Below are 13,130 nucleotides of genomic sequence, written 5' to 3'. Positions count from 1 at the left end.
TAACATTTTCATTTTTTTCTAGACAATTCTAAATTTTTCTCTTTATGTGATTGAGCTTATACTACACATGATGCATTTTAATAGCTGCACAGTATTCTTTCATATATGATTGTACCATGCATCATTTCAGTAGTCCCAAGTTGTTGGACACAGGTTTTTTTACCCCTAATTTCTTGCTATTATAAATAATATTGTGATGGACATCTATGTAAACAACCTATTTGAGGTCTTTTCTGATTATTTCTTTGGGACAGCTGACTGAAAACAGAATTATCTGATCAAGGAAGTTTAAGGTTTGCAAAGATACATGAGGTATACTGCCAGCTTTGCCTGTTACCCACATCTTCACCACTGGGGACTGAAACATGTCCCCTTTTACTTCAGATCAGTTCAGTCGCTCAGTCATGTCCCACTCTTTGCGACCCCATGGACTGCAGCACCCCAGGCTTCCCTGTCCATCACCAACTCCAGGAGCTTGTTCAAACTCATGTCCATCAAGTCGGTGATGCCATCCAACCATCTCATTCTCTGTTGTCACCTTCTCCTCCTGCCTTCAATCTTTCCCAGCATCAGGGTCTTTTCTAATGAGTCAGCCCTTTGCATCAAGTGGCCAAAATATTGGAGCTTCAGCTTCAGCATTAGTCCTTCCAATGACTATTCAGGACTGATTTCCTTTATGATTGACTGATTTGATCTCCTTGCAGTCCAAAAGACTCTCAAGAGTCTTCTCTAAGACCACAGTTCAGAAGCATCCATTCTTTGGTGCTCAGCTTTTTTCATGGTCCAACTCTCACATCCATCCATGACTACTGGAAAAACCATAGCTTTGACTAGATGGACATTTGTCGGCACCCCTTTTACTTGTTGAGCCCCAAATCAGTTCTGCCCTAGAGGCAGCTCCATGGTTGCGTTCACACAGAAAAGCAAAGAGTTTGAAGGTGAACCACTGCACCACTGATTGACCCACTGGAATATCTGCTTTGATAAGGCTTGACCAGGTCCTTGACAGGCTCACCAGCTGTTTATTTCTTAAAGCAGGATAGTGACTCGTACATTGGAATTACTTCTTCATCACCTCCCATTCAGGAAACAGAGCCGTCCTTCACGCCTCTGTCCCCCCACCATCCATATCCTGACCACTGTTTCTCAGAAATCACTCTAAACCTCGCCTTGCCTCTCCATCTCCATCACCACATTACTCCAGGCCCATAGCACATCCCTGTCAACAGTGTTCCCATCTTCCTAATCCCATTTAGGCTTCCATACTGTCATATTCCAGAGTTCTCATCTTGAAGACAAAACTGATTAAGGCCCATCCCCTGCACTGCAGGAAGGATCTAAATCTGTCATTGTTCTTCATGGCCCTTTACAATCCGACCCCAGCTTCATCTCCAGCCATCTTGCCTGCAGCCCTGACACCTCCCGCTGTCCTTCTAGTGGGGCAGGCTGTTGGACACACCACTGTCTGCTTTCAGTACCCTTCCTTCCAGCTTCTTCATCTTCTCCTACTCATCTCTAAAACTAAAACATCAAATCCTGGGCAAAGCCTCTCCCAGTTCCCCCAGCAGAGTTAGTTGCTCCGCCCTCCGAGTTGTGTTGTCCAGCTCCGCGTTGAATTCACGAAACAGTGGCTGCTGCGTGGTACCTGGTGAGGAGTCCCAGTCACCATTGCCTTTCTCCCCCACTTTTGCTCGGTCCTCTGGGTCAGGGTCCAGGTCCTGCCTTTTTTCCCATTGATGATAAGTGTTTGTAGAATAAATGAATGAATGTCTTTATAATATTTAACACACAATTGCTATTTTAATATTATAGATAATTTTAACCTGACTTGTATTAGCATTAATTAGTTAAATGTCTTAAGATGCAATGGGTGTTTTTGCCTCGATCTTGAGAAAATACAGACCAGTGCTTGGCCTTGAGGTGAACTTCTTTTATTAAACTGACTCCTCATCCTTTCTGTGGCTTTCTCTTTGTCTTCTGCTTCTTCTCTAAGAAGAGAACTGGCAACATACCTCTAGGAGGAAAAACACAAAGTAGATAAAGTGATGCACGAGATGAGGTGAGCGTTGTAACCTTCTCCTCGAAGGTCCTTGCACCGTAATGCATTACTCAAATTGTATGCAGTGATATTGGTCCATCACGTGAGCTGTTGCAAGGTGTATGGAAAATGTAATCAGTAATATTGCTTTATGAAGAAATGCTTCCTTTCATAAAGAATCCTCTGTGCATAATAGACTGTAGATTTGATGGCAGATTTAATGTCCTCAATGAAGTATTGGCTCGAGGTCAGTGTATTACTTGAATTAAGTTCATTAAGTGATTCTGCTCAGCCATTCACTGTGTACATTTTGGGTATCTTAATAAAACCACCTCCTCTAAGGATTTCAGATTAGCGAAAACTTCTGAGATGAATTTGATATGAAAGCCTCCAAATGAATTTTTAAGCTTACTGGTCCATGTACCAGAGCCCTTTCTATGGAGTATTCCCAGATACAATGAAATACATTTTTAAAGAGATGTTGAAAAAGAATTTCTGCTTACAACTAGAACTTTTTTTTTTCACACAACATAGGATACAAATTCTATTCAAGTTCCCACAGACTGTAAACTAGGAGATACTACAATATATCCAGGGATTAAAACAAAGGTGCAAAAAGTTCGTGGTCTAAAGGTATTGAAATCATACAGAGTCTCTTCTCTTATTGCTGTGGAATTTTTACAACTAGAACTTAACTGTCTCCCTTACTGAACCTCAGGCAACAGTAATGACAGAAATAGTGAAAAAGCATTGGGAAACAGAGAGATTATGCATTTAAATACTTGACAGACTCATTTCCATGATTACTTATAACACTGCATTATGGACCGAGACTTCCATCTTTGGCAATACAAAATATTAGAGTCATGAGACAGTATTGGTGCCATCCATCAGGGGCATATGCTTGAGTGATTGGTAAGAAGAGAGTATGGATTCCAAAGACATATTTCTGCCTGTGATCCTTCTCTGGAAAAGCTCCATGGGAAGCTTCATGCTAGCTCTTCACAGAGCAATTCCAGCCGCCCGGGAACATTTGACTGCAGAGGGTGTGGGCCTGGTACCCTGCACAGAAATGTTCCTCCTTGCCCCTCAGGCATTGTGAGTTCTGTCCTTTGTGCCTGGGCAGCGAACACCGCTCTGGCCAGACCTTCCTAGGTGCCTTCCAGGGAGAAACTGAGCTCCCCACCCCACTTCTTTCCTAAGGAACTTTCCTTCCAGATGCCTTTATAGTTTTTCATTAACTGGTGACCAGTGGTGAGTGGGCTTCTCAGGTGGCGCTAGTGGTAAAGAACCCACCTGCCAGTGCAGGAGATATAAGAGACGCAGGTTTGATCCCTGGGTCAGGAAGATCCCCTGGAGGAGGGCATGGCAACCCACTCCAGTATTCTTGCCTGGAGAATCCCATGGACTGAGGAGCCTGGAGGACTACAGTCCATAGGGTCACAAAGAGTCAGACACGACTGAAGCGACTTAGCATGCAGTGGTGAGTGGAGCTGCCGGTAGAAGCTGAGCATAGAATTTCCCCAGGTTAGTATACGTAGTCCCGTTATCAGCCTGGCCGGTGACAGGGAGGGGCTGCCCCACCCCCATCCTGTGTCTCTCCATTGATAGACCCCATCTCTGCTTTGCTGGTCATTGGGCCTCACTCTGAGTTCTGGAGGGAATGTGACCACTAGTAATAAGTTCAGATAAGCCAGGAGAAGCTGTTGAATCAAAGAGAAAGGAACTTTCAAGGAAAAGGTTGGGGGAGGGAGGATACAAGGACAGCCTGGAAGGACAGAGGAAAAAGAGCAGAATGTGTCACACTGAAAATTCTTATATCAACCTGGTAGCTCAGATGATAAAGAGTCTGCCTGCAGTGCAGGAGACCTGGGTTCAATCCCTGGGTTGGGAAGATCCTCTGGAGAAGGGAATGGCAACCCACTCCAGTATTCTTGCCTGGAGAATCCCCATGGACAGAGGAGCCTGGCAGGCTACAGTCCATAGGGCCACAAAGAGTTGGACACGACTGAGCAAATTTTGTGTAAATTCTTATATACAGAAACTGTCTCTTAAAAAATGTATTGTTTTCACAAACCATACTTTGCTGGAAATAATAGATTGAAATAAGGTTGTTTTTGAAGTAGGAATGTCCTGGTTGATGAGAGGGAAATGCATCCAGCATTCCTGTAAAATGAAGGAAATGGTTATCTCAGTCCAAGTTCCCTGTGGGAGAGCACAGGAAACCCGCCGGCTTCCTGGGAGAGGCCATCGTCATTCCTTCCCCTCCCCTGCATCATCTTGTTACAGAGAGTAACTAGAGATGGAAGTTGTTTCTATAAGGATACTCAGCTGGACTTTTTAATCTCTTTCCACATGGAACAAAACCTCTGAACACGTCTCCCTACCTATTTGTGTTTTAGTTTTTTCACGTGGTATGTTAAACAGCCATACAATGATTGAGTTTGTATATTTTGCGATGACAGTCCAATGACTCTTGGCCAGCGAGTACGTTTCCTGGCTGGTTGCTATAATTACCCCCCTGTGTCAGCCTTGATGGCCCTTGAGCAGGTTCAGGCCACAAGATGAGCATTCCGACGAGTCTGCTGAGCCAGGGGACTGGGGAAGCAGAACTTTCACCAATGCTGGGCATCCGAGAGCATGCCGTGGTTGTGCAGTGCTGTCCCCCTTTACATCTCAACTATGTTGAAAAATTGTGCTTGTCACATGGAGTGACTCCACTGTGTGTCCTCTTTTTCCCTAGAGGACACAATCCCAAAGAAGGTGGTATGCCACTTCAGTGGGAAGGCCTATGCTGACGAGGAGCGCTGGGACATCGACAGCTGCACACACTGCTACTGCCTGCAGGGCCAGACCCTCTGCTCCACCGTCAGCTGCCCCCCGCTGCCCTGCGTCGAGCCCATCAACGTGGAAGGCAGCTGCTGCCCCATGTGCCCAGGTATCTTAAGCTGCCACCTTGCCACTTTTCATCCTGTGACGTTGATTTTAAGAGCAAACTAGAGCAGACTGAGAGCCTCCTGGACCCAACCCTATGGAACTAATTTCTTTGGCCCAGAGAGAGACATGGAGGGTAGCTTGAGAGACTGTGACCTCCAGGTGAGCACCTGATTTTGGTTCCGTGCCAGAATTGATCTGGTTCTTCTGATTGGCGTTCTCTAAAAATGTCAGTGGTGCGCCTGATGGGTATACCCTTATGGGTATTAATGACATCTGCCATATCCGAGCAGCACAGTTTGAGGGCAGTGTTGGCTGAGCCTAGTGACAAAGGTCCATGATCAAACACAGTAGGGGATACACTTGACAGCTCTTCTAAGGTGACTATCTACCAAAACCAAAATGGAAGAGCTGCATTTAAAGAATACGATCCTGGCCCAGTCTCTTTAGTGCATCAGTTCTGGCAGTCCCAGGCTGTCTTCCCTGAACTTTCCATCTCTTCCCACTGAATACAGGAACCACAGAGCACACCCCCAGCTGGCTGTTGCAGATAGATCACTTGTCTACGTCTGTTTCCACATCCCACCGTTCACATCAGCCCAGTAATCCACCTCCCAGTTTAAACCTAAGCCCCCCTCAGCTGCCCAGATCCTCCCCTAGGCCTTCTGGATTCCCTGTCCATGTCTCCTGCCAAAATAGCTCCTTTGTTTTCTGCCCCTCATCCCAGCAACGCAGGGCCTGAGCCCTTGTCAAGACAGCCTCTGGGCAGTGTTCCAGATCGAAAGCCCCAGACACACAGACCTCGCAGGCAGTCCAGACCACACAGACCGAAGAGAGGGCTCACTCTAGGAGCCCAGGGAGCTCCTTGGCGAGGCGAGAGCACCTCCATCTTCACCCCGATTCTGTGTTTCCTTGTAGCATTGCATTAGAGATTCTGGCTCCATGCAGCACAGTGGACTAGAGGTCACAGCAACTTAGAAGGGCATCAATGCCATGCACTTGTAAAATGGGACGGTCAGTTAAATCTCAAGGGTTTCATTGAGCTCAGCACAGGTTTGCCTTTTGTTTAGGTGCTGTGTAAGCAAGACAATTCTAAAAAATGTCCATTTATCCCCTAAAAAGAAGGGGATACTTAAAAAGGGTCAGGAGACTGAGCCCTTTTCAGATCCCTCCATTGGGTGCTTTTCACGGTTTAGTCTCCTTGGCCTTGTTTAAGATGTAGACCAAGAGTCAGAAGGTCGCTTCCATGTTGTATCAATAGATGTGCACGTTGGAGAAACAGAATCTGTAAGTGTTCCGCATGAGAAGTATGAGGAGAAACATGTATTTCCCATCCAAGCTGCTTTATCTAATACGTTTCACCTGTTTCCCAAGTTTCATACCAGTTTTCCTAGTAATATGCTTTTAATGATCTAAGTGGTAAAACTTGATCTTACTTATTCAACCAAGATTCATTTCATGCCTACTCAAGTAAGCACTGCTTGAGGCCCAGTGAATCCAGCAAGCCCCATCCACACAGAACTGATGTTTTCTTAGGAAGACACAGGTAGCAAACAAGTAAACAGAACACAAGATGAGGACACGGGCCACAGAGAGACACGTAGCAAGTCCAGGGTGGGAGAGGAAGGGGCTGACAGAAGACGGGACAGGATGTTTTGATGATCCAGGAACACCTCACAGATTGGATGACATTTATAAGGGACCCAGAAGAATGGCAGGAATCATGGATTAGGGGAGGACCTCTGCAAATAAGCAGGACGAGAGCCCAGTGGGTGGGAATATGCCGTGGATGCTCGGAGAGAAACAGGGAGGCTGTGTGGATGGGACCCCTTGAGCCGGGAGGGTAACCAGAAGAAAGCAGAGAAGTAGCCATGCACCAAAATATGAGATCTCATGAGCGATTTTAGAATTTTATTGAGATAAGATAGAAACTCTGGAGGGTTTTGAGTAGAGCAATGATGGAATGTTACTTGCAGAAGTGGAAGCTGAGACCAGGGCAGTAGATGTGAGGTAGGAGAAGTGGCCGGGTTCTGATTCTTGTAAAAGGGCCGGGTTCTGATTCTTGTAAAAGGGTAGATTCCGTAGGATTTGAACATGATATGAGGAGTGAGAGGAAGAGGAGAGACACTATGAACAACTGTAATGTTTTTGACTAAAACATGGAGTTGCAACTCTGGTGTAAAATCAGTTTTATTGGGGCATTTTTTCAGTTTGAAATCTCCATTGGACATCTGAGTGGAGGCAGTGAATAGACAGTGAATATCTAGAGCTCAGGAGAGAGATAGGAAATGTTTCTGTAAACTTGAACGTTGTCATAGATGGGTGGTTTTTAAGCCTTGGGACTGGACGAGGTCACCCAAGGAGTGAGTGGAGATAGAGAAGAAAAGGGAGTCTGGAATTGAGCCCAAGAACCCTCCACTTTTGGGATCTGGGCAGATCGGGGATAGAAAACAGGAAAGGAGCCCCTGCCACATGGGAAGACACCAAGGGCTGTGACCTGGGAGCCACCTGGGGAAAGGGTGGGGGGTGCTGGTGGGTGCCATCAGGTGAGAAGTAGGGACTGACCAGTGTGCATTTAGTGTCAGCCAAGTCATGTTGATGAGCCATTTCCCTACAGTGGTGGCAGCCACGTCTGCTTAGATGGTTTCAGAAAGAAGGGGTGGGTGGTGAGTTGGAGACAACCGTGACACAACTCAGCTACAGAGTTTGGTTTGGTGCTCAATTCACAGACAGGATTTTCCTGTGGAGTAGCGGGGTCTGTCTGGGCGGCTTTCACTTGAAGAAGGACTGAGCTGGGCCTTGAAGGACAGGTGGGTTCTCTTCATTGGAGTGAAAGAGTCATCTGACCAAAGACCCTGAGACGGAGGCCAGATGCCCCTGGAATAGGGAGTTCTAGTAGCAGGAGGTAAGGACAGAGAAGACAGCTTTGGTCAAGATGTTTAGGGCTTTAATATTCAAACAGAGAGGTAGATTTTGTCCTTGATCCTTCTCAGGAGGCTCCTTTTTAAACAGATGAGACACAAGATCATGGAGGTGCTCTGGAGAGCCTAACGGGGTCTGCAGGAGGGACTGAAGCCAGGAGAGACCCGGGGCCAGGACAGCTGTGACTTGCCTTATAGACGTCCCAGGTGTGTGACGATAGGACCCGAGTTCAGGTGATGGTGGCAGGAATAGAGGTAGATAGAAGAGGGAACGCAGGTTTCACTGGCATCTGCTCACGACTAGAGATTTCTCCAGTGACTTCTCTGTCAGCGTGCACCGCTGGATTGGAACTTAATTTCTGTGAACTCCCCTTTCTGCTTCTGATGTATTATTGATGAATCATTTTTCCATTTTATCTCCACACATTTTGTAGTCAGTTGAGCTCTGCCACTTCACGTTTGACTAGGTGTGGCCTGCCAGGAGGCCTGGGCTCCCGTCCCATTCTCTCGTGGTCTCTCCGTGAAGTTTCAGGTGCTTCTCCCCCGAATGGTTCAGGCTACTTGGCTTTGCCCCCTGCACACATCAGCTGACGTTCTGAATAGCCCTGCCCTTACCAAGCATTTCCTCCTTTTGCCACCTCTGGATATGAGTAAAAGACTTGTGAACTGGTTTGCTGGTCAATACTTGTCCCATTTTATAGAAAACCGAAGGTCAGAAAAGTTAAGTGAATGATCCAAAGCCATGCAGCTCATTAGCAGAAGACCTGGGAGTCCTAGACTTAGGTTGACCTGGAGTTCCATCCCCCCAAGAATGGTGCCCTCACCTTGCAAGTCCCAAGCACCCTGCCCCATGTTCCAGAAACAGACATTTTAAGGAAGGTGAACCTTACAATGGGCCAAGTCAGTGCATCTGAATTTAAAGTATGTCACCACTAAGTTGTCTTAGGTTCCTCTGAAGTTCAGATCAAATTGGACCCCAGTTGTAATTCTTAACTGTGACCGAGTGCCCGTGATCTGTGCCTCCGGGCCAGGTGAAATTGTGTGTCACTCCTCTGTCATCAACAAGGCCAGCAGCTTTATAAAGGGCTCTTGCAGTAGATGTCAGAAGGGTTCTGTTTGAGAGTTGGGGTTGTTGCAGTTTCTGGCCGTGGCAGGCCTCAGTCTCAGCGTGGAAACAGCAGCACCCACACTTCTTTTTGTTTCTCCAAGCATTTTTTTGGGAAAGATTTATCCTTTTTGGCAAAAATGCTCAAAGGTGGCTTCCCTCTTAAGTTCACATTAAAGGGAAATGACCCACTCGCCTTAGACCCAAGAGCTCTGAACTGAGCTTTGAATATTTGATGATAAAGGAGGTGGTGTGGGTGGATTTTAATCAGAGCTGAACTGAGTGTAGCAGAGCAAATTGATCTAGAGGACAGGCTGTGAACTGCCCAATGGGGAGATGGAACTCAGCACAGGAGGGCCATGAGGGCAGAACTGGTCTTGATCACAACTGTGTGCCCCAGACTTAGCCCAGTGCCTGCCACATAGGAAGTATTAATGAAATGTTGGTTGAACGATGGTGATTAAGTAACCACTGAGTTAAGACAGTCCTCCATCCTGGGCAGATCCTTCCAACATTCCCAGCCGTCGCCAGGTAGAGCCTGTCTAAGCACCTGTGGGAAGAGAAAGCACACTGTCAAGCCTGTGTGGTGAGGAAGATTTCACTGAAATCCACCTCCAGGCAGGAATGAGGCACAGGAATTTCAAAGTTGCTTCTGTCTGCTGCTGTCACCCAGGAAGACCCTGAGCTGACCCCAGCCCTGGAGGACTCTGTAGAAGTCTTTGCTACTTAGCTGCTGACATTCACAGGTTTTCCACGTGGGTCTCATGTTAGCCTTTTCTCATGAGGCAGCTGCAGGTTAGTGGCAGGTCAGCCCCTGGGGTGATAAGGCAGCTCAAGGCCGTGTGTTAGACCAGGCAGGGCAGGGGCTCAAGACACCATAGCATTGAAAGATGTCATGTAAATGTCAAGGGGTTTTCTTCCCAAATTCCTCCAGGAAATTCATATCGCCTATCAAGATGTCTCAGTAGGCAAGCTAAACACCATCCCCACACACAGCCTAGAACCACCCAACCTGGACCTAGCAAATCAGGACTTGTGAGCAGGTTGTATAAGGGCCTCAGGTGCCTCAGATATGATAGGAAAGTTTGGAATCACTAGTTGATACTCAGGCCCGTGCTTCTGTAAATGAAAATGTTTTCAGTAAACTCTTTTTTATTTCAGGGAGTTGTTGAACCTTTCAAAACTCTTAAGAGTGTCTAGTTCTTGCCATGTCTGAGTACATGCATGCTAAGTTGCTTTAATCATGTCTGACACTTTGTGACCCCATGCACTGTAGCCTGCCAGGCTCCTCTGTCCAAGGGATTTTTTAGGCAAGAACACTGGAGTGACTTACTGTGCCCTCCTCCAGGGGATCTTTCCAACCCAGGGATCAAACCCATTGCTCCTGTGGCTCCTGCATTGCCCACAGATTCTTTACCACTGAGCTACTGGAGGAGGTCTTGAAATTTAACTGAGAAAGCTAACGCCAAAGTGACTTTATTCCTGGGGACAGTAGGAAAACCTGGGCTTTGGATTCACAGGACTGCATTTGAAGCCTGGCTCTGCCATTCCTGGATGCATAACCTTGGGCAGTTAATGCACAGTGGAAGCTGAGTTCATACTTTCTTCTCTATCACTTTTCACTTCTCTCAAATCTATCTTTTTTAAGATTCACTTCTTGAAAGACTGGTAACTTTGGGATAGCCATCGATCACTCTGAGCAGAGAGGAATATTCTAACTTATAAACACATATTTCATGTATTTTATTTTGGTCTAAATAAGGCTGGTTTTTGGGCTTCCCTGGTGGCTCAGATGGTAAAGAATCTGCCTGCAATGCCAGAGACTTGAGTTCAATTCCTGGGTTGGGAAGATCCCCTGGAGGAGAGCATGGCAACCTACTCCAGTATTCTTGCCTGGAGAATTCCATGGACAGAGGAGCCTGGCGGGCTACAGTCCATAGGTTCACAGAAAGTCAGACACAAGACTGAGCAACTAAGCACAGCACAGCACAAGGCTGTTTATTAAAATTTAGTATTGCCAATGTTGGGTAACCTTATCATAAAAATCAGTTAATAATATGGCAGGACTTGGCCAAGAAAAGTGTTTGATACAGATTTCTGTTGTCATATGTTACAAAAAGAGATTCTTAAGAATTATTTCTTTAAAAAGTTGGCTAATTATTGTTAGCCAGATGAAGTTAGGAATATATTCCTGATATCTGGGATTAACAAATGTATCATTCTTCTCAGTTTTGTTTCATGTTGTAGTATCTTGTTGATCAAAGTGTCTGTATGATTGAGTTAGATAATATAAACATATTTACTCAAGTTCAGTTTCCAGTCTACATGGTTCCAGGAGTAACAGAGCAGACATGTAAGACTTAAATCAGGCAGCACCTCATGAGGTCTGCTGACACCCATTCCTTTTGAGGGGAATAGAGTGAAGGGGAAATGAATAAAGAATGAAGGTGCTTTAACTTTTTCACTTCCTGTGACATATTTCATATAAATGATTCAACACTCATGGATTAAAGAGCAATGGTTATTAAAGTATAATTTAGCTGATGTAAAGTAAAAGAAATCCTTTCATTTCAGCCAGTGCCCATCAGCTTGCACAAATCTGTAGTCAGCAGCATTTGTTATGAAAAAGCAGAGCTTTTGAGTTTGGTGGAGGAGTAAACTTCTCCTCACCCTTTTAAATGGCTCTAAGACATGTTTCCCACCCCTGCAAAGGTAGTGACTCTCAGGCATTAATGATGTTAGTGCAGAAACTGGATCTTTTGTGTCCGAGGACATGTTGTATGCACCGTCTGCCTGGGTTGAGACAGAAGTCAATAAGGCACTCCCCACTAATCATCTCTTACAAAAAAAAAATGTTCCCTTCTTTTTAGAAATGTATGTCCCAGAACCAACCAATATACCCATTGAGAAGACAAATCATCGAGAGATTGACGTGGAGGTCCCCCTGTGGCCCACACCTAGTGAAAACGACATTATCCATCTTCCCAGAAGTAAGTGCCAAAGTCAGCAGATATCAGAGTTGATTTCACTGCAGGTGCTCAGTTAATGCACAGTGGAAGCTGAGTTCGTCCTCTCTTACCACTTTTCACTTCTCTCAAATCTGTCGAGTCATGTGTATGATTTACTTTTTTTAATTTTCAAAACTTCTTTTGAGTAACCTATTAAATCACATGTCCAAGTAATCTCAACCAACCAGTCCAGGAAGGACCTGCTTGGCTGTAACATATGTAACAGCCTGGGATGATGAAGTAAGTCTGCAGATAAAATGCCTCTTTTCTGGCCCCACATGCTCAGAGATTTAGTGATGATGGAAAGAAATATGTTCTCGGTCATAAAAGCTTGGTATCTGGAATTTCTAAGCCATCTCTCAAATGTATGTATGTGAATAAACTTTGTAAGCAAAGTAATAATAAATTATTCACCTATCCCTGTGGATCCTCTATCAAGCATTTATGCATTAAGATTACCCTCTACCTCCAGGTAGTTTTCACTCTGTGAGAGTTCAGTTTATTACTGATATGTTGATTTTCCCACTCATCAGGCTTTTCTATGATTTTTTTCTTGCTCTGTCTGTCCTTTTAGTTGTGGGCAATAGAGATGTTATTCTGCCTCTCAGCAGCTAAGTGGCAAAGCAGGGCCAAGTTCCTGTCAATCTTAACCTTCTATTTAGAAGTAGGTCTCTTGATCAAAATAGTGTAAGCTTGCTCTTAGCCATGACTCAGTACTGCCTCCTGTCTACCCCAAGGACATTTTCAAAATCATTGTTAAGACAGTTTTTGTTATTTCTTTTGGAAGAAATTAATTCATTGCTTGAGAGATTAATGATCGCTTACTTTAGATGTTGTGTAAGTGTTATGCATGGATCAAGCCAAATGACCAGAGAGCCAAATTCCTGGACCCATGTTTTGGCTCCTTGTATAATTGCTGACTGACTGGCACTTTCCCATTATGTGTACAGTCATTCAGTCAGTAAATATTAGTGCCTGCTCGGTGCCACATACTGCTCTGGGTGCTGAGTTTTGGCCACAAGAATAGCCCTTATTTATTATGTTGAGGACTCTGAATTACATAATAGTTGTGTTATAAAGATCCTTAGGAGAAATCTTGTGTGTTGGTACAAAGGAAATCTATG

At 45.3% G+C, this 13,130-nt stretch overlaps 1 protein-coding gene across 4 annotated transcripts in view; it reads left to right on the top strand.

Annotated features, from left to right (window-relative positions):
- Positions 1-13,130, top strand: part of CRIM1 (cysteine rich transmembrane BMP regulator 1) — a 215,899-nt gene that overhangs the window by 193,176 nt on the left and 9,593 nt on the right. For all 4 annotated transcript variants that reach the window (XM_081596244.1, XM_081596243.1, XM_081596245.1 and 1 more), the window contains 2 exons: positions 4,782-4,976; positions 11,869-11,988. In XM_081596244.1, coding sequence (XP_081452370.1) covers positions 4,782-4,976; positions 11,869-11,988 — 315 coding nt within the window. The remainder of the gene's footprint in view (positions 1-4,781; positions 4,977-11,868; positions 11,989-13,130) is intronic.

This window comes from Giraffa tippelskirchi, chromosome 4 (assembly GCF_054371585.1).
Source record: "Giraffa tippelskirchi isolate mGirTip1 chromosome 4, T2T-mGirTip1v1.2.pri, whole genome shotgun sequence".
Classification (NCBI taxonomy): Eukaryota; Metazoa; Chordata; class Mammalia; order Artiodactyla; family Giraffidae; genus Giraffa; species Giraffa tippelskirchi.
The sequence above is the reverse complement of the archived record's forward strand: the minus strand, read 5'-3'. Positions and strand labels throughout refer to the sequence as shown.